The 23620-nt window shown below is 35.6% G+C and overlaps 1 protein-coding gene across 2 annotated transcripts in view; it reads right to left on the bottom strand.

The window, feature by feature from the left end:
- LOC126818831 (nucleolar protein 4-like) overlaps positions 1 to 23620 on the bottom strand; it is a 150763-nt gene that overhangs the window by 37113 nt on the left and 90030 nt on the right. For both annotated transcript variants that reach the window (XM_050546466.2, XM_050546465.2), the window contains exons 3-5: positions 20079 to 20222; positions 5849 to 6052; positions 5357 to 5473 (exon numbers count right to left, since the gene is read on the bottom strand). In XM_050546466.2, the coding sequence (XP_050402423.1) occupies positions 5357 to 5473; positions 5849 to 6052; positions 20079 to 20222 (465 nt within the window). The remainder of the gene's footprint in view (positions 1 to 5356; positions 5474 to 5848; positions 6053 to 20078; positions 20223 to 23620) is intronic.

Consider the following 23620-nt stretch of genomic DNA (forward strand, 5'->3'; position numbering starts at 1 on the left):
CGGAGCAAAACAGTAGGACGTTAAACACCATTTCATTTCATTTCTATTACAAACTAAAAAAGTTATGAGCAAGTTTAGACGCCGTTGTCTCGAAAAGTCCACTTATTTTTTTTTAACTTCTTTAGCGACTCTAATCGGTATTCTTGTGCATGAAACCTTTGTACAACAGTCTGAAATATCGAAATATCAGGAGTAGGAGAATAAAGGGATCGAGAATTGAAAACGGCACATTTCATTGTTAACAGAAACGTACCATGAGAGTGGATAAAATCGGTACGTATTGCCAGCATATAGAGCATATTTATATAGAGACCCTTTATTTACAGTGACAATATTTGAACTACGAGTGTTTTAATGTTAACCAGAATATGGAATTGGTTCTTCTAGAATGAAAATACGTCATTTTAGTAAGTAACAGTTTCCCCTGAATTTAATGTCCCAGTTTTTTTGTCTACATGACGTCATCACTTTATACCAGTGAACAGCTATTTAGAATCAATACAACAGCTGTTGTTTATTAGAATGCTAAAGACTGCCTTTTCCATTTCGCGTAAATCTCAGAAACTGTAAGAAGCGATAGATTATTCCTCATGAAAGTTGTCAACAGTTAGCAATTATAAGCATTGCGAAAGGTGTAAGAAGACCGGAAATGATGGAAACTTTTAACGTTTACGAAAATTGAAAATCGGCTATAATTATGGTAATTTTCAACCGATTTCTTAAATAGATACATTTTTGGATAGCCGGAGACATTCCTGAGCAGATTGCAGTTCAAAACTGTCGAATTTAGAAACAATGTCGTTTTATTTATTTTTGCAATTTCCTTTTAAAAAATAAAAGTGCTCACGTGATCGCTTTGAAATTTTCTGCGTTGATGGAAAAGTGGATGTGACTAAGACATTAACATTACTTTGGAAAGTTTGCGAATTTCCCAACCACGCGAACTTCCCGAAACTGGTGATTATGTGCATCATTTTGGCAAAACTGTATTTTTAACTTGGGCCTTTTTCTTTGTGTTTCTAAATCTTAAATAGTTAAAGAACACATCAAATGACCAAACAAAAATGTATGAACTTATAGCCAATGGTTACTATACACACTTTACGGCAAGTTCACACCAATCTGAATAAAATTAATTGAGTCATCTTCACTCAAAGTCGTAAATGTAGACCTCCTCTTAAAACGACTTTATTAATTAACGAATACACCCTTAATCCCCTCGGACGCCAGTGACTTTACGGTGACCAAATGCATTAGAAATGTGTATTCCTTAATTGCCTATACACACCAGGATGTGTCTGTAATCTCATTAACTAAATAAAACAATTAACTACGGAATAATTTGTGTAGTAATTCATTTTAATTTTAAATAGGATTTTTCTCGGGCACCACCCGCACCCAAAAATGGTTGCGCGTGCAATCTTTTTATTGGTCTTGATGAAAATACATAACGCCCTCCCAACAATCGACACGTAAGTCATAAAAAAATATGCCGTATGTCCGCATGTGGTTTCTCCATTCTCGGATATTCGTAAGAATTGCCACGTGGTCCCACCTGACAGGCAATTTGTTATTACACAATATTTTAACCATTTTCCATTCACCAACAGCAAAATATTCCGCATATATACGCAAAATATATCGATGCAAATCGCTGCTTATTAACACCTTTAACATTTTTTCCATATTGAAACTAGTTCTTTTAAAACCCCATACATAAATAGCTGTAAAAGGTCACGTACACCAATAACAGACATGATAATACGCGGAAGGTGGCTATGTCTTTTAAAGATAATGCGGCATTTTAAAATTCACTCTAAAATATTCTAGTTGCTTCTATATAAGTTTACAGAAAGTGGCAAGCGATTTAATCAAAGTCAGGCAATATTACGCAGACACAATATATACCTTTAATTGACATCGACATAACTCTAACTTAAAGTTACTATAGTCTTTCAGAATTTCGCTCAATGTCAGTTTACTCGATCATTCTTGGATGTTGACGTCTTTTAAACGTTGTTTAAAGGCCAACATGAAACGGTGAACATTTTCAATACTTACATGTAGATAATTATAATGATGTAATGATTAGGTCAGCCAGTATGTTAACTGAACCGTTAATAAACACTAGTCATGTAACAGTGTGTATAAACAGTGATAAGGGATATTGAAATGCAAATACTTAAGCAGGTTATGATAATGGACACTTGACATGCTTTGAGGGTATGTTCAGAGATGAAGAACTTATCACCCCAACAGAACCACTGAGCTGCATGTGCGATACGCAATGGCGCCATACACGTGGGAGGGGTTCATTGTCAAATTTGACACTTCAAGGAAGGGTTGATGAAAACTTCCGCTTGCTGTTTTATCCTATCCATGTTTGCTTTCCTATCGGTTCTTGCATAAGATTTACTGTTTAGCGTAACTTTGCTTTAGTGTATTACGTTTAATTTGATCGGGAGACGTGTTCGTCGACGTCAACTTCAACCGACAACACTGCAAGAATTGGAGTGGGTCAGATTGCCCCAAATCGTGATTGGACGGTTGATTAGGAGCATGCCACAACGAATTGCTGAATGTCTGAGGATTGGTGGAGCAATTACTCATTATTAAGACAAAAATCAAAAACGTCCATTTTCACTTTTGACAGTGTATCTCTTTGCAAGTGAAATGGGACCGTCAGATAAGCCGCCCACATGAACTGTTTATGTTCATGTGTAGGAAATTGGCCTGTTATTAACATACACTGGTTACCTCTAATAAAAACAGCAGTGCATTTCCGTAGTTTTGTATTGTTTCTGAATATCCCCTACTTTTTTTGAAGAGTATATATTGTATGCGATGTCCATGTGACGTCCCCAGCCAATCGACCGGATTAAGGTTGTAATTGGAAAATTAAAAAGTGTTTTCGGGTGCCTGCTGCTTAAATGGTAATATGAGAAATAATTTTAATCAGATTGGTGTTAATTTGCCGTAATCAACAACATATGGAAAATGGTATCTGAGATTCAATAAAGATTGGGAATAGAAATGAGCATTACTCAAGGAGATAATGAGAAAGATCGGGCTAATCTGAGAGCCGATTTTTTAAAAAAAATATCCTTTGAATATGCAGAGGTCCAATTAAGTGACGCGCAGATAGTCGCCATCCATAGACTGGCCTCTAATAACAGCGAATACCCCAGACCTATCATTGTTAAACTTCTCCAGTCAGATGTCAAAATCGCTCTCATGAGAAAAAGACAAAATTTTAAAGTGAAGGGTATCCTCCTCTTTGAGGACGTAACTAAACGAAACAATCAACTAATAAATCGTCTGAAAAATAATAACAGCATCCAGAGTGCTTAGGTGTTTAACGGTTCCGTTCATGCGAAGACCTACCAAAATGAACGTCTTAGCTTTGATCTATTTGACAATATCACAGACAAAGTAAACATGCATCGAACTAATAAACATGATTAGTATCGAAGCACAATCATCGATGTTAAATTGCTAATTTTCCCATTTCCAATTTATTGTTTGTGTTGTCATTATACCATCATATCCAATTTATACATTATTATATTACCTCTCAGATGAGATACTTATTGCTATTGCTACTGATATAATAAATAATTTGTATCTATTTTATAATGTTCATTCAGACACTTTAACGTCAAAGGATATTTATTTCAAAAGAATTAATGGGATGTTTATTAAACCAACTGCTATATTAAAATGGGAAGAATATTTAGGTAGACAAAAAGATGAACAAACTATAAAATCCATATTTAATTTAAGTCATACACATATAAAAGTCCGAAATGTCCAGTTTAAATACATACACAAGATAATATACTGAAGAGCACCTATTTATTCAATGTCCCTATTCTCAAAGCCTGTGGAATACTCTTACTGACATCTCGATTAAAAATATGATATACAGTAATCTATCACCTTCTGTCATACATTTTGGATATTACAATCTACATGATGATATTAGCAAATTTGAAAACAAATCCCAGTTAGAATCCATCAATTATATAATTCTTCTAACAAAATATTTCATCTTCAAATTAAAATCTTTAGGTAAAACACCTTCCAACGAACATTATATGGCTTACATAAGAAACGACGGACAGTCCATTTGCTGATTACACTATTTTGCCTATACCATTTTTTTAGGACTTCGAATTTTGTCTAATGGTTTGGATTGTTAGTACTTGGTTTTATTTTATTTTATTTTAATTGAACTTAAACTATCTGCAAATCCTAATTTGAGTTCAAAATAGCAGTATGATGTATCGTAACTCTGATTTCTTAATTAACCCTGGTACAGTGTATACTATATTATTTTATTATTTAAGCCTGTCGGTTGTATCCTTATGTCAACGCATGTACTTTTGTAAATTGATTTGTTCTATTATAAAGGCAATAAACTTTTTAAAAAAAATGCCGTAATGTGAATATAGCAATCACTGGATATACGTACATATAATTTTGTTTGGTCATTTGATGTGCTCTTTAAAGGGTAAAGGACACCTGTGAAAACCCCATCGTCACTGCATCGCAGTTCTAGTTAGCATAATTTTGTTTAATATTCTAGTATCGTTTCACAGTCTTTGGCATCTCGGCCTGAATGGTTGTGACTAATTTGCGACATTGTGCACAATGTGAAATGCCCGAAATCGTTAAATTTATAAAGTTTGATTTTCAATATTGCTGTAATTCGGACCGATTTCAACTATTGTTGCATCTTAGTAACGTCGGGCTAAGGAAAGTTATATGCCGCCAAATTTTACCCATTTTTTTATTTTTGTATATGACTTTTACATAGGAATATAGGGTGGCCTGAAGGTTAAAAAATATGAAAACATTTTTTCTGGATTATCTCTCACTTATCCGTAATTCGTAAAAGAGTTTGGGGCTCTAGCTACGTTTGTCTAAAATTAATTTCATATGCTCTGTGAGTTAATATCTGTATTTTAAAAAAGGTTTTCTGTCAACGTCGGAAGTGACCTAATTTCGGAACACGTTTGGAGTGCTAAATATCAGATTATGGTAATGGTTAATGCAGTTTTGATAGCACTTTCATTGCGCACAAACTGTAGGAGGTTTTCTGTCAAAGTCGGAAGTGACCTAATTTCGGGACACGTTTGGAGTGCTAAATATCAATTTATGGTAATGATAAATGCAGTTTTGATAGCACTTTCATTGCGCACAAATTGTAGGAGTTTGAGGAACTTTGGTACACCAACAGAAGGACTCGTACAAAATTCCAAGACAATTGAATGAATAATAGAAATGGGGTTGACGTCCTACTTTCGGACGTAGTTTCCAATTGCTCTTAATAGATAGAGTCTTCGCGACTTACCGGTAATGGTTCCATTCCCATTCTCATACGTTTTGCATTTGTGCTTTCATTTTCACACGCCTGTGCCAAAAGACTCTCTGCTGCAGCAGACGTCAGATGAGGTGGTGTTGGTCGCAGCTGAAGAACAGGAAAAAATGTATCAATAAGTCGAATAAACAAACATAACATTATTAGTTTTATTCTATAACTAAGATTGGCGATATCTATATCTGTGTGTCTGTATCATAGTAAGAAGCACAATGACCTAGTGTCCGTTGGTCGCTCTGTCACCCCTCTTACCGTCCCAGTTTCTTCGGGATTTCTACTAACCAGACATAAAGGAGGATTTGATTATCCCATCCCACCATATTTTGGTCTGTATGCAAACTTTCGTGTTCCGCACTCAAAAATAAATTGTTACTGTTAAAACAGAGACTAAGATATTACTGGATGAACTACTCAAACCATGTCTGAATATTAAACCAATAAGGATCATGCACTTCGTTAGCTTACCGGTTCCCATCCATTCTGTTCTTTAGTTCTTCTCATTCTTCGACACGATTTAAGATATGTTCTAATTCGTTTCCGTGATCGAACGTGGAATTCTGGAAATTGTCTATCACAGGCCTCTAAAATAGCCTGAACTTTGTCTTTAGGTTGTTTTGAAATAGGAACTGTTCGGTCCAAATTTTCATCCACAAATAAACGGCAAAACATCTACAATCATAAATATTCAAGTCAATGTGTTGTGGTTTAGCAGCGTTATCAATGGGTTTAAATCGTATCATGCAGCAATTTGACTGGGAAGGCAGGCATTGCAGTGAAACATTATATCACGTTTTGCAATTAGTAGCACGGATTTAACTGTAAGCATAACTGTGTAACATTGTTACAATTTGTTATATTTTACCATATAAGTACATGTTAGAATAAAATACACCCTGTTGCTTCTTCAAAATGAAAGATGGAGGTGGAATAAATTAGACTTCTAACGTTGAAGGAAGTTCATGGAGTATGACATAATTCCAATATATTACAAGATTTAGGTATCCATCCGACACATGGGGTAACACGTGCTTACCCTCCTCCCAGTCAGTATTATTCCTAGAATGGAGTTTGTTAGTTATAACAAAATGCTTGATATGCGTTGTTATATTTATCTTTATATTGATATGGTCTAAAACAGTATTACAATGATTCCATATTATTTGTGAGAATGGGTACAACACAAGATATTCCACAGTTTCTATATTAGACTCGCAGAAGGTACTTAGTGTGTTAACTACGTTTTTGATTTTGAATAATTTATTATTTGTAAACATAATGCTGGAGAAATATTAGTATGCAAACCTCATCAGTTTTGTACTAAAGTATTTATTATTTCTAATGCATTTTATACATCTAGATCGCTTAACTCTGTATCGAGAATGTGTTTCCATTTTCAACGGCTCTTGCCCTGTTGAACTTTGCTTTTATCCAGCCGTGATAAATATCTTTTGAATTTACGTTATGAAGCTCAGTTACAATTAAACTATTCGTGTATTGAGTTTTAAATTTCGTTAGAGTCCTTTACATATACAATGTATATTGTAATCACCCTTTCCGCCCGTCGTTCCTTCTTGTCAGCGCAATCGCGGCGTTTTTTATCGAATTTTTAAAAAACTTTTCTGGAAACTTACTTCTATTATCGCAAGAAGAAGATTGGTGGGGTTTTTTTTCGGCAAAATGAGATTAATAGGTCTAGAGTTATGCCCCTTTTTGCCGAACTGTCCACACGTTTTGTCAGCGCAATAGAGGCTGCAGTTTTTATCAGGTTATTCTGAAACTTTCAGGAAACTTGTATTATGACAAGACGAGGACCCGTTTTCACTTCGTCAAAATCGCATTTATATTTATATAGTTGTGTCCATTTTTGTCGAAACCAGTCCATACTGGTTGTAATGCCTGTCGGCCGTTCAAAATGCCGTGAAAGACTGCTTGAAAATCACTGCATTAAGAAGATGAAAACAAGTGGACCAAACAAAGTCAACCTGGTCGCCCGCGTTTGTTTTCATCGGGGTAACATGCTTGGGTGATGGAAATTAATATATAATATATATATATTCCTATATAATATTTATTATCTATCTTCTTATGTATAAATTACCACCATATTCAGCCATTATGAATTCATATGGTATGAGTCATGTTTGAATAGGTGACTGACATATATTTTAAATCTAAAACGAAAAACTACAATTACATATTAAGAATTCTATCATTTTATTCCACAATCTTTACTATTATGTTTAAGAATGTCTAGCTGTTTTTCTATCAGGACCGTTCCATATAAATTTGTAAAATATTGAATTTAGTTTTTGAATAGTAGACACTTAGTTAATAGGGGACGGGTAATGAGGGTTTTTTTTTAAATACCAATTATTTTAATTGTTTGTATATTTCCAATTAAAAAGATAATTTTACTATTTTAAATACTAATTATTTTAATTGTTTGTATATTTCCAATTAAAGATAATTTTACTATTTTAAATACCAATTATTTTAATTGTTTGTATATTTCCAATTAAAGTTAATTTTACGATTTTTTTTCTCTATTTAAGTTACTTTCATCGGTAATATGACTGTCTTTGGAACAATATATAACGCATACATCTATACCGGTTGAATTTAAACTTTAAGAGCGTGTCCGCGTGAGCACCATGCAGGGGGTGATAACCCTTGGGTCAGGGATTTGGACCAAATTTTTTTCTATGAGTATGAGATGGGTTAGTACCCAAATATATTCCCACAAAATATTAGATTGATTCAGTTCATACCGAACTGGAAAATTTGGAATAATATTTCTAATAGAAAAATAAGCAACAAAATTTGGATGATCTGCTATTCGGACAATAAATGATTTGGACAGATAAAATTTGGGCATTAGTAGGACCAATCAGGTTCCTCCTACACACCGATTTTGAGGTTTCTACTGCTAATTCTACCTTTGTACTGGCCGGATACCCAACTCTCTCTGAAAATTGAATTTAATGAACACCAATGTTTGAGATGCTATTGCTCGTTCTTTGCAGGGACGAGGGGCAATACTATATACCGGAAAACACCGGAAAACAACCGGAAAACGCCGGAAAACACCATGTTATATTGAATACCGGAAAACACCGGAAAAACACTAAATGCCGGAAAACACACTAAATACCGGAAACCACCCGAGATGGTGGCCATTTTTGGTGGGAACATGGGACGATGTGCAGATTTTGATTAAGTAGTAGTGTTTGGTGTCAATATATATGTTTACGGGGGAGCAGATTCTCTTTCTGACATTTACAACCATGTAAAATGATGTCATGTTCACATATTTAGCACATTTTCAACATTGCTGCCACTTGTGGAGGGAAAATCAGACGTTGTGCTGATTTTGATTCAGTAGTCGTCTTTGGTGTCAATATCTATGTTTTCGGATCACAGATTCGATTTCTGCCATAAACAACGGTGTAAAATGATTGTATGTTCATCAATTTAGCATATTTCCAAGATCGAGGAACGTTTTCTAAACATATTATAATCATTTATTAACTTGTAGTTGTTATTACAGGTTTCTGAGTCTAATTCTGCTACGTAGACTATTAGCTTATAGCACATTCCTGAAAGCCGATACCGAGTCGTACACATTTGGTATACTATCCAACGATGAAAATTACTAATTCGAGATGACCAGTGAGCTGATATCGATTTTCCTGGGTAGGAAAAGCCTATTCTCCTGGCATGAAGGCAAAGAGAGCGTAACGGCAGCGTGAAGCTTGCGTAAATAACCGTGGCAAGAAATTGACACGCGCTCATCGTGCTCCTGCCACGACCACAACAAGCGCGCTCCAATCAAGCTCTTACTACGCTCATGACCAAGCTCTGGCTACACCCGCCGTGTTCCCACCATGCTCTCGTGGTTAGCCGTAAGGCCGGGATAAGTTCTCGCCACACTCCCGTGACATGCCTACCAGGTGTAAGCCGCTCTCTCGCCACGCCTATAGATACTGTGTCATGTTCACCCCATCCCCATTCACCTTCAAACCAGAGAACGACCAAAAGCCAAGAAATTAAGAACATTTGTTAGTTTTCCTGGTGTTTCCTCTTTGGATGCTAGACTGGAGCAGATGGACGAGGCTCAGTACCTTCCATATAACTGGCCAAGCTGCGTGTGGAAGGAGTCGTTCATAGGAATGCTGTTGCGTTGGAAAAACAAACTGGAAATATAGTTTGTTTTTCCAACGCAACAACATTCCTCTAAACGACTGCTTCCACACGCAGCTTGGGGTCAGTGGATAATATAATATATGCCACAAAGGTTTCTTATAGCAAGTATTCCTATTTCATTTGCAGTCCTATTTTTTATTTCTTTGTATACTGCTTAACATTTAATATCATACATTTATTTATTAATTACCTTTTCAAAAGTTGCAAGTCTCACATTTTTAACCATCGTTAATTTTGTATGACAGACAACATCAACTGAAAGTGTCGATGGCGCCACCAAGTCTTATAATAAAACCAACTTGGAGTCCAACTACTACAACGCGATCGACCAAATAAATGTGCTATTTTCCTTGAACATTGATATTATGAGCTCAGTGGACATAGTTAGATAATATACCTAATGGGTAAACACGACACGTATTTAGAAAATATCCTGCAACAAACGGCGGCCATCATCGAAATATGCTGACTTGGTGAACATATCATCATTTCACGCAGTTGTAAAAGTGCAGAAATCGAATCTACTACCCCGAAAACATATATTGACACAAAACACGACTACGTTTAATCAACATCAGCACATCGTCACATTTTCCCGCCACAAATTGCGGCCATATTAGAAACAGGCTAAATATGTGAACATGTGATCATTTTACACTGTTGTAAACGGCAGAAATGGAATCTGTGCCCCCAAAACACATATATTGACACCAAAGATGACTATTTAATCAAAATCAGTACATCGTCCCATTTTCCGGCCCAAAATGGTCGTCATCTTGGAAATATGCAAAATAGGTGAGCATGTGGTCATTTTACACAGTTTAACTGACAGAAATGGAAACAGGTATATTAAAACCAAAGATGACTACTTAAATCAGCACATTGTCCAATTTTCCCACCAAAAATGACCGCCATCTTGGAAATATGCAAAATAGGTGAACATGTGATCATTTTACATAGTTGTAACGGTAGAAATGGGATCTGTGCCCCTGAAAACATATATATTGGCACCAAACACTACTACTTAATCATAATCAGCACATCGTCCGATGTTCCCGCCAAAAATGGTCGCCATCTTGGAAATATCTTTATGAAGTTGTGGAAAAAAGTCTGAAATATAGTCGCGACCCCTGCCAATATTAATACATTGTCAAATCACAGTTGATATGTCGATAAAATTATAGGTGAAAATAGAAAAAAAATAAAGTGGAATATTATGGCAAAATGGCTACCCTCAAATAATGGCCTTCTCATAAAAAATGTCAACATTGGTTTTTTGTCATGAAACATCAAAACCTTCAAAATAAAGCTTATTCCACGATTTCTACGCGAAAAGCCGAATGATGGGAATTATGTAACAAACCCAATCGGACTATATGATCTAAAACCTATGTGTTATACAAGGGGCATATGAATGTCCAATGCAATTTACACAGAATAAATCATCTTATATGAATATGATATGGTAATGAAAGGTGAAATATGATACACGATTCAGAGTAAGCATATTTCAACTCTTGGGTAAAAGATCACTACGCTGCCAATAGCTGCAGAAGTTTCGCAGTAGCATCTTCGGTACGTTCTTGTGGATGGAAATGTTCCGTGGAGAACTGACGAACCGAACCGCGATAATTCTTGAGTGGTAGAAAAACATATCAGCTAAGTCCTTGATCACAAACTGTTAGTCGCCCGTGGCTTGAAGACTTGAAGAGTTTCTATGGCTATGAAGCGAGCGTAAAGTCAGGTTTTCTGATTTTAAACAAAATGATCTATTTGACTTGAGGCACGTTTAAATAACGAAATATTAGAGGTAATGGTCATGATCAGTAGTCATTTGAAGATAATCGTTGGTCATTGCTGAAAAGGAGCTACTTTGGTTAAATTCTACTAATATAAAAGCTTACCATGCCAGCCCATGTCAGTACTGAATACAGATGAGATCAATCGTTGCCCGATCCTGATAAATTATAAACCAGTTACTCCCCTTTTCTACGATGACCGCGAACTGAGTATTATTCTCTACGTTTTGAAAATTTTAACTTTTAGTTTAAATCAACAGATTAATAAAAGGAATATGGTTATATAGATATCACAAAATCGTTTCTAACTTGTTCAATTGCGGAAAAAAGATGATTCTCTACAACTCACTTTTCATGGTTTTTGGTCCATAAAATTGTCAATTATCATTCGATTTTCATAAAATTTTCACCATGCGATGCCAAATGCCTAATTTAACATTTTCATTATCAGCTGAAGTAATGTCATTTTGCCAAAAAATGTATTTTAGGCTCCAAAACAAATATTTATTTGAAGTGAGTTAAATTTCATTATTCGTTTAAAATCACTATATTTGATTCCAGTGGACCAATAGAATGAATCAATACGTTTATATAGATAGTTTGTTTCTGACATCTTCCCTTGCCGCGAAATAACTAATTTTGTCAGGATCACTTTTTTAAGATTTTTCGCATTTTAATTCTGTTCAATTTTTAATCAATTGTCTATCATGCAAAGGACAATCGAAGTAGTTATTTCTGTAATTTAATATAAATATTTTGTTGATAACGGAAGTGATGTCATCGTATCAAGTCTTCGATTACCGTAATTCTTTTATGACATGTAACAAATGGTAACAAATTTATAAATGGAACTGATATTTCTAGATTTATTGGCAAATTCATTTTTGGGGTACTAAATTTTAGTTTTGCTTATTTCAGATTTCTATAAAACAAAGTGTATATGCTACGTGGTGCAAAGTCTCAACTGTTTTGTTACCGCCAATTTTTTTTCTGTCGGTACCACACGTGGCGTAATTTGACAAACACTGCAATTTTGACAGATCGAAACGGCTTTTCGGAAGCAAATATTAAGTTTTATTACAAATTTGATATATCAAGATGGATGACCCTACTAAAGGCGGATGCAATGTTGAGCTCAGTTCTTTTGAATTCGGTTTCGCATTTACGTTATTTCGATTTAATGGTGAAAAAAGGTGTAAAATTTATCTATTTTTCAATCTATTCGCCGTCTTCATATTTTGAAATATTTCTTCTATACTTTCATAAACCTGTAGCACTAATGCAATCGAAGACAATCTAAATAAAAATGTATTAAACGTTTTTAAGTTCCTTTTCATTTCATATCATTTAATTGTTTTATCAATGGTTATTTGACGTCTATTTTATAACACGTGTGCCATGCTCATGTGGAAATCTTTTTAACGGTTTCATTGGTATGCGAAGTGACGTCAGTTCAAGTGTAACATGGTGTTATCTTGTAATTGCACATTAGTGTTATATCTGACATGCTGAGAATCTTACTTGATGCCACAGTCAATCTGATTAAAATAGATATCTAAATTTCGTTTCGTTTTGAAAACGTTTAATGAGGTTTATCGTCCTTACATTCAGCAGGTAGAACGAAACGGTTTGTGAGCGGTTAAGCTGCATTCAAAGGTATTTCACGGGCTTACGAGGGAACAGGGACAGTCTGCGTTGAATGATTTGTCACCATTTTGTATCTATTGATTACGTGAAGGTACTAGGTAACAAGCCAACAGTGAGGCTGATGTCCCCCGCCGAAAACCCAAAATAAATAGATGACACATATTCATTAATCGCACATTTATTTTTTTCAAAAGTATCAAGCAGTCAAACTGATTATCAACTATACACTAAGTTTCATCACTCTCTATCAGATAGAATGAAAGTTTGAACATTATTCTACCTCAATTAGAAGGCGAGTTATTGTGTTCCAAAGTATCGACCAATCAAACTGCTTATCGATCCTTAGCCTAAGCAGAAAATTCTCATCAACAAACTTAGTCAAGGTAATGAGTTTCACCACTCTCACTTAATTAAAACAAAGGTTATCGTGCCCCAAAGCATCAACCAATCAGATTGCTTATCTCTGTTGACCGTAATCAGACAATGTTTATCATCGAACTCCATCAAGGCATTCGCCTAATAAACGCCTACACCAAGTATGAACATTCTACCTCAATTAGAAGGAGAGTTGTGTTCCAAAGTCTCGACCAATCAAATTGCTTATCGCTCTGTTTACCCTGAGCAGAAAATGCACATTATCGAACTTAGTCAAGGTATTGTTTGATAAAACTATACACCAAATTTCATCACTCTCACTTAATTAGAACCAAAGTTACCGTGGCCCAAAGCATCAACCAATCAAATTGCTTATCTTTGCTTACGTTAAGCCGAAAATGCTCATCTTCGAACTCTATCAAGGCATTGAACTAATAAACACCTACACCAAGTTTGAACATTCTAGCTCAATTAGAAGGAGAGTAAACGTGTTCCAAAGTCTCAGCCAATCAAATTGCTTATCGCCCTACTTACCCTGAGCAGAAAATGATCATCATCGAACTTAGTCAAGGAAAAGATGTAATGAAACTATACACCAAGTTCCATCACTCTCACTTAATTAGAACTCAAGTTATCGTGCCCCAAAGCATCAACCAATCAAATTGCTTATATCTGCTTACCCTAAGCAGAAAATGCTCATTTTCGAACTCCATCAAGGCATTGACCTAATAAATACCTACACCAAGTTTGAACATTCTAGCTCAATAAGAAGGAGAGTAAACGTGTTCCAAAGTCTCAGCCAATCAAATTGCTTATCGCCCTACTTACCCTGAGCAGAAAATGATCATCATCGAACTTAGTCCAGGAAAAGATGTAATGAAACTATACACCAAGTTCCATCACTCTCACTTAATTAGAACTCAAGTTATCGTGCCCCAAAGCATCAACCAATCAAATTGCTTATATCTGCTTACCCTAAGCAGAAAATGCTCATCTTCGAACTCCATCAAGGCATTGACCTAATAAATACCTACACATACAATTAGAAAGAGAGTTATTGTGTCCCAAAAAGTGTGACGGACGGACAGACAGACGAACCCATTTTAATAGTCCCCTGCTTTCTTCGAAAGGCGGGGGACAAAAAAGCTAAGAGGGGGTGGGGGGAGGTGGGGATTTGTTACCTCAATCTGACATTTTGGTTTTTGATTAAACACCGTCACTTTAAATTGTGTTACCGTACTCGAAAGAGTTCCAGGCCACGATAAAATTCAAGAAATTGCACCGTTTACATTGCAATAAAATAATCGTTCTCGTAACTGTGCCATGGTCCGTACAAAAGTTAATTTCCATCACTGAAGCATTTTACCCCGATGAAAACAAACGCGGGCGATCAGGTTGACTTTGTTTAGAGGTTGAATGAATTGAACTGCGAACCGTATTCATAAGCTGCGTTTACACCTCGTCGGGATAAGCGTACCGTACTCGGCAGAGTACCAGAAATAGCACCGTTTACATTGCAATACAATAATCGTTCTCGTAACCGTGCCATTGTCCGTTCAAAGGTTAATTTCCATCACCCAAGCATGTTACCCCGATGAAAACAAACGCGGGCGACCAGGTTGACTTTGTTTGGTCCACTTGTTTTCATCTTCTTAATGCAGTGATTTTCAAGCAGTCTTTCACGGCATTTTGAACGGCCGACAGGCATTACAACCAGTATGGACTGGTTTCGACAAAAATGGACACAACTATATAAATATAAATGCGATTTTGACGAAGTGAAAACGGGTCCTCGTCTTGTCATAATACAAGTTTCCTTAAAGTTTCAGAATAACCTGATAAAAACTGCAGCCACTATTGCGCTGACAAAACGTGTGGACAGTTCGGCAAAAAGGGGCATAACTCTAGACCTATTAATCTCATTTTGCCGAAAAAAAAACCCCACCAATCTTCTTCTTGCGATAATAGAAGTAAGTTTCCAGAAAAGTTTTTTAAAAATTCGATAAAAAACGCCGCGATTGCGCTGACAAGAAGGAACGACGGGCGGAAAGGGTGATTACAATATACATTGTATATGTAAAGGACTCTAACGAAATTTAAAACTCAATACACGAATAGTTTAATTGTAACTGAGCTTCATAACGTAAATTCAAAAGATATTTATCACGGCTGGATAAAAGCAAAGTTCAACAGGGCAAGAGCTGTTGAAAATGGAAACACATTCTCGATACAGAGTTAAGCGATCTAGATGTAGAAAATGCATTAGAAATAATAAATACTTTAGTACAAAACTGATGAGTTTTGCATACTAATATTTCTCCAGCATTATGTTTACAAATAATAAATTATTCAATATCAAAAACGTAGTTAACACACTAAGTACCTTCTGCGAGTCTAATATAGAAACAGTGGAATATCTTGTGTTATACCCATTCTCACAAATAATATGGAATCATTGTAATACTGTTTTAGACCATATCAATATAAAGATAAATATAACAACGCATATCAAGCATTTTGTTATAACTAACAAACTCCATTCTAGGAATAATACTGACTGGGAGGAGGGTAAGCACGTGTTACCCCATGTGTCGGATGGATACCTAAATCTTGTAATATATTGGAATTATGTCATACTCCATGAACTTCCTTCAACGTTAGAAGTCTAATTTATTCCACCTCCATCTTTCATTTTGAAGAAGCAACAGGGTGTATTTTATTCTAACATGTACTTATATGGTAAAATATAACAAATTATAACAATGTTACACAGTTATGCTTACAGGGGGAATTTCTCGTGACCGCTTACAAGGAGATGTCGCTGAATAGGAGTGGCTGCTCATACAGATTCTACTGTACGACCACATTATTGTGGGCACATGAAAACTATCTGAAAGAGATCTAAAATTTCAACATCCTGAATTGTGATGCTAGTGGTCTCAGTTGCAGACATTAAACATACGTGACCCGTGCTGGCAAAATGAGTCACAATGAGGAAATTTTGAAAATCGAGTTACTGTTACTTTCACATTCTTGATCTCAGTACCATCAGAATAATAAAACACAATTTATATGGAAAACAATCACTGAGTTTATTTCACACTTCGTTTCAACAAGTTCCTCTTCTCGTTCTCAAGTAAATAATGTAATGGCAAGAAATCAAATTATATACAACATGATAACAAAAACAATAACTAATATGAAACCATCAAGGGAATAAAAATAATAAAAGAACAATAATGACATTACAAAATTGACATCAAAGATACCGATTAAAGATTAATTAGGCTATCATAACTCCTTGGAATATATAATCCCTCGTCTCTATTAAGTTCAGGTTTGAATCTCTTAATTTGGATGGCCTCTTGTAGATCTCCCGATAGCCATTTCAGTGCCATATCAAGGAATTATCTCTTACAAGATAACAAGAATCCTCCAAGAAACTGGTATCAAGGTCTACTTCAAAACGGGTGAAACTATAAAAAACATACTTGGTGCCAATGGAAAAACTGAATCGTCACCAGTTAAACAATCCAAGGGTTGTGTGTACCAAATCATGTGCCCCTGTTCAATGACATACATTCGTGAAACGAAATGGCCACTTGTAAAGAGGTTGAAACAACACCAATCGAAAAGTACAGACAACAAATCCGCTGTATATGAGCACCTGAACCTGAACAAACGCCACAAAGTAAACTACTCTGACGCCAAAGAGCTAAATAAACATCTTCATAACAAGAAATCCAAAAAACTACAAGAAGCCAACCAAATCAAGAGATTAAAACCTGAACTTAATAGAGACGGGGGATTATATCTTCCAAAGAGTTATGATAGCTAATTAATTAAGCCTAATTAATCCTTAATCAGTATCTTTCATTTTTGTAATGTGATTATTGTTCTTTTTATTTTTATTCCTTGATGGTTACATATTAGTTATTGTTTTTGTCACCTTGTTGTATATAATTTGATTACACTGTCATTATTTACAAGTGCAAATAAAATAGCTCTTGCTAAACTAGACAGTTTACAATATCGGGCAATAAAGATAGCAACGAAAGCTTCATTTGGCACAAAAAGGGAAAGTCTTTTGCAGGAAGTAGGTGAAATGTCATTCAAATTGAGGCGAAACGAACTGGCATTGAGATACTGGGCCAAATTACAGTATCTTGGGGACAGCTGTCCAACATTTAAGTGTTCGAAAACATCAAGGAAAAAATTCAAAAGAAATGTCAAATCAGAGACTCAGACTTTCGGACATAGAGCAAATGATCTATTAAAAGACCTAAGATTAGATCACTATCAGATTACTGATAGGGTATTTTCGTATCAAGCCCCATGGACCTTTTTACATCCAAACTATGCCATAAGCCTAGGTAACGTTGTCAAGAAAAAAGAAAATCCACAACAAGCTCTAATGCTATAGAGGGAATTCTTGAACAAAAAATGGTCATCGCATGTGAAAATATACACGGATGGGTCTCACGATCCAGATACTACCAAAACTGCATTAGGTGTGGTCATTCTCGAATTTAATATTAATATATCGAAAAGACTATCAGATGGATGCCCTATCTATACAGCAGAACTAAAGGCAATATCCACAACTCTTGAGTGGCTCGTGTCATCCACCGTTCAAAGAGCAGTCATTGTTTAAGACTCCCTCAGCAGCATAAAGTCAATAATACAGGACAAAAAAACACCTAGACCAGAAATTGTTCAGAATAGTCGAGAAAGTGTTTATTGTACAAAAATAAAACCGTATAATTTACATGGATACCATCCCATGTTGGCATAGCAGGCAATGAGTCCGCAGACAATCTGACTCGCAAAGGACTCAGCCTCTGCGAGACTGAATACTTAAAATATAGCGTTCAGGAATTTAATAGCATCGTCAAAACTAAAATTAAATCAGAATGGAAAATTGAGTTGGCCAGAGCAAATACTTTTAGATTCAATTTAAACAACGATCTGGTTGTAAAGACGGAGATTAATCACCCATCGCGCAAAATTTGTGGGTTAATCACAAGATTAAGAACTAAGGATTTAATTACCGACCATAAATTTAACCCAGTGAAGTGCGAATGTGGCCATAATTTGACCGTTAATCATGTCATCATTGCGTGCAATAAATTGGAAAAGAAAAGACTCCCTGTACAAAGTTTAATGGAAAATGCCAAACTTCAATATATCGTCCAAAATGTACTCTTCCCTCCTAGGAATATATCATATAAAATTTATGAAGCTATCTCAAAATTCATAGCAGAATCGGGAATTAACTGTTAAGTTAGTTGCGTTAAAAGAGCACTAGTCAAAGAAAGATAACTAGTTGTGTAGACCAGGTTGGCCCCTAAGCCACCTGGATGCTTTAATAATATGAGAACAAATTAACGTTAAGATAGGGAACAACATATCTAGTTACAAAGAAAGGAACTATTGTTGTAGGACAGTATGGCGGTTTAGCCTGCTGCATGATCTAATATAATAACACACAAGGGAAGAATAATAACAAAATAAAGGAATACGGACCTACACAACCATTATTAACAATGACAGTGCACATCAATCAATTTAATTTAACCCGTGTTTTAAAATTTATTTATTCCTATAAATGGTTCAATTTGTGTTGCTGCTGGCTCTTCTTTTCTTTTCAGGTAACTTTGTATCTGTGGATAGCCATACTCAAGGAAAACTCTAATGGAATGCCTTCAACTTTTAAACTTGAAGTCTTGAACTCTTAGTTAATTTTTTAACAACATGGAACTTATTGGACGAACACTTTTAATATGTAAATAATCTACGGGTCCAGCTATGTGGTTTTTACTGAGAGCACTTCGCTTTTCCACATAAAGCCAGCGGATTCTTTTTTCCCAACGGGTTTTTTTTTTATCCGCTCTGATGACGCCAAACATCAGTCAGTTGGACCTCCTGTGTTAACCTTATTATGACAAAGGGAGAAGACGACCCGCCCTCTCTTCTCACGACAGCGAATTTAAAAGTGTGCTTTAAGAATCTTTTGGTATCCTAGGATCATTTTATTTTGTGTTTTTAACAATTTTCAAGTATAAATAATTTAATTAAATCAACCTGTCCATAATAATCATATTCATTGTATTGGACGTTAAATCTTTAACAACATCATTATTTACTTGAGAACGACAAGAGGAACTTGTTGAAACGTAGTGTGAAATAAACTCAGTGATTGTTTTCCATATAAATTGTGTTTTATTATTATATATTCAATTACTAAATACGGTATGGTTAGTTTGAATCGAACACAAAATGACCGATAAGCCTATCGTAATTGAGAGATTAGATGGCCAGATGGTTAGCGCGTGCGCCATGCATCATAAGGTCTGTCATTGAGTCAACTAGCGTGGTTTCGATTCCCCGGTTGTACGTGACATGGGAGTAGGGTAGTCTGTCCAGCCCCATGGGTTTTATCCAGTTCCTCCGGTTTCCTCCCACTGCTAAAGACCCCTACACGCAAGGGAATTACTGAAATAAAATTGAACCATATGTTAGTCCCGAAATGACCTAGTTTGTGTCGAGTAGACGTTAAACCGCATTTCTTTCTCTCTCTCTCTAGCATTACCATATTCATACTGCTTCAAAGTTTTACATTGCTTATTTTTTTCTTCAGAATACGTAACAAACGTGTTTGGAATACTTACATTAAAAGCTTTTAATCGCTCGGGGTCATGATTTTTCGACAATTTTTCATTTTCATCTTCTTCATTATCATCGTCATCTTCTTCATCCTTGCTACCCAGAATATCATCACCTACTCCTCCTTCACTAGCTTTAGTTACCACGCTCTAGGAAATGATAAAAAATAGCTTTGTGAAATAGCATCCCGTATATATATATACACAGAGAAAAAAGTATCACATGAATGTTTTTGCGCTCAAGAGAAATTTATTACGTATATAAGTATATGCGAAAGTGAAATGAAAATGTTGTGTTATTCTGACCTTTATACATACCAGTGAAAGCTGACGCAAGGAAAGCACGAACCCTTTGCGTCATAAAAAGCATGTTAGTGAGGAAAGTTCACTGTCTGTATTTCACAATGGGACCTCAAAACCTCACCAAAGCAACACTATGGCAAGTTATTGGCATGAGGAATGATTGGATGTCAATGAGACATATTGTCTGAGAGTTGGTTCATCATCCCTCCACTATTAGTCGATTATTGTGAAAAAATCAACAGATTAATGAAGTAAAAAACCGTCAACGTTCTAGTACGTCTGGAAGAGAAGATTCAAGGATACTAGATAGATTGTAATATTATCTATAGATTGTAAAGGGTTTTGGTTGAATCAACCGCTGCCACAAGTGCTAAGTAGCGGAAATTGCACTTTTTAATTCGTCTTTATCTGCAACTCCATTAGCCCAGTCGTATGGAAGGGTATCGCTGCCAATAGTTAATGCTCTGCGACAATGTCGTTTCCATTGATTATATGTAAAAAGTACAATGTACAAAGTCCTAATACCGATAATGATAAAGTCAAAATACCTCTAAGGTAAGAGTTAAATGTAAAACGTCAAATGTTAATTGTTTAATGACAAATTTTTTGTGGTAAAATGTTTTTTTTTTTGACTGTCTACATTTTACATTTCTCTCATTTCATTTTACATTTGCGCTGTGACACATCCAATTTGTCCTTCACGCTTTCTACATAGCAACTTTCGCACAGCATCAACTTTTATATGCAAATGTAGGATATCACGTGACTTATTAATTAACATATACGGAAACCCGGCACACTATAAGGATATTCACCGCACGATAACAGTTAATCAAGCTGGCACACCATAAGAAACTATCTAGACGACCGTGCGTAATCATGAATGTGCCAGAAAATAATTGATAGATTCAAACAGCCAAAGAAAGATACTTTCCAGTAATTTATAACACAATAACTTGAATTTCGTATTAATACCCGTACTTTGATATTTTAAACACCCCCACTCTTTCTGGTCTCTCTATAAACAGAGTATAACGTGGCTAAGTGGGTAAGACGCTAGCTCGCTAGCCTGGAGGTCGGGTGTTCGATCCCTGCATTGGCCGAGAATGTTCATCCCGATTTTCCGGCGTGGTTCTCCCTTTTCAGTGATGCAGGACGGAGGGCCTGACAAGGACAGCTGTCTAGTCCTTCGGATGAGTCGAAAAACCGAGGTCCCGTATATACATTGGAATGCACGTAAAAGATCGCATGGCAGTTGGAATTCGATATAAGAGTAGGCGATAGTGCCGCTGCCCGGGCAAAATTTCCCTCATAGCACACTGTATGGCGTATGCCCGTCTTCATTAGCCCAGTATATGAGCAGAACAGTAGGACGTTAAACAGAGTTGAGTACAGCCTAATTAACTTTCATCCATTAAAAAAATAACAATATATAAGCATTATGCCCAACAAATAAATAATATATTTAAAGAGAGGAATGACTATATGTTTTTTAGTATGGACATAGAGAATTTTTGATTAAGCCCGATTTTAATAATTATTTTTTTTCTTTTTAAGATTCTTGATAGAATCCATGAAAGCTTATAGATCTAGTTATTATTATTATTCTTTTTTTTCCACTCGCATTTATGCAAAAATTACATATTCTACAGAAATAATCTATATACTACCTGAAAGGTATTCCCTTGTAATTAGAAATGTTATCTGAAATGACGTTTTGTCTTGCAGAATGTGGTGTCTACCACGCATGCGTATGCCCTGATGTTAAGCTCAAATGTGAAAACAGTGAAAATTCTGATGAAAATATTTGTCAATAGGAGTCGTCTATCCACAGTTTAGAGTAATCTCCATCAAGTTAAAATTCACCGGAAATGCCTCCATTTTGAAAATGTAAGTCAATCTTAAAAATCTATCTCGTCCTACAATTCTTATCCGATTTTCAATATCTTTTTAGTCTTGGAACCATTTGATCGCTGAGTTTAGAATTTTGAAACTAATTTTGACCTAGTAAGACTTTGAAATCAGGTAAAATGTCAATGACAAACGATAAATTGATTCATTTGGTACATATTCTGAAAGTTTTATCAAAATCAGTTTGTAAACAAAGGTTATGTGCAACTATAAAATCAAATTTAATGTGATAGATTATTGCACAGCACCTTTAATATTGGTTATGTAATTGTTTGCCATCGAATTGTCGTTCAGATGGGACAAAGATTGTGGTCCCGTGTACACATTGGCGTGCACTAAAAAGAACCCTTGCCAGTTGGAAAAAAATACGAGTAGACCGTAGCGCCGCTGCCCGGGGATAAATTTCCCTTTAGCACACTGCATGGTAGGGCGATAACAGTTTATCAAGCTGGCACACCATAAGAAACTATCTAGACGACCGTGTGTAATCATGAATGTGCCAGGAAATAATTGATAGATTCAAACAGCCAAAGAAAGATACTTTCCAGTAATTAATAACACAATAACTGGAATTTCGTATTAATACCCGTACTTTGATATTTTAAACACCCCCACTCTTTCCGGTCTCTCTATAAACAGAGTTGAGTACAGCCTAATTAACTTTCATCCATTATAAAAACAACAATATATAAGCATTGTGCCCAACAAATAAATAAAATATTTAAAGAGAGGAATGACAATACGTTTTTTCGTATGGGCATAGAGAATTTTTGATTAAGCCCCGTATCTTTATTTTAGATTTGTTTAGCCCCCTCCCACCTCACACACACACACCACCCTTCCTTCACTTCAACTTTAATCTTATTTTGTAAAGTTAAGCTAATATGAATGTCCCAGAAAATTATTTGCATATTTTAAAAGAGCAATCAGTGATACGTAACGTGGTATCTGGAATTTCGTATTTAGACCAGTATTTCTACTTGAATACCCCTTTAATAGTGTGATATTTATTGGATTTAAATTATGAAAATATGACTGTGCCAGAAAACTATTTACATATTTACAAACAGAAATGAACGTACTCATCACTAATATGTAACATGATACCTGGAATTTCGTATTTGGACATTGCATCCGGTGGTAACATTCCTACCTGTCAGAACTGATACGGTGTAAGCAAATAGAATTCATTCAATCAATCCTTAAAGTACCCTGTCCTATTTACGTTTTACATTACGCGAATCGGTGACACAATCCGCGAGGCTGGGCTCAATTACCTCTCAGTTATATGCTGAACTAGACCATTCTCATGATAACAGAACAGTACGATGGTA

The sequence above is a fragment of the Patella vulgata genome, chromosome 4 (genome assembly GCF_932274485.2).
Source record: "Patella vulgata chromosome 4, xgPatVulg1.2, whole genome shotgun sequence".
Taxonomy (NCBI): Eukaryota; Metazoa; Mollusca; class Gastropoda; family Patellidae; genus Patella; species Patella vulgata.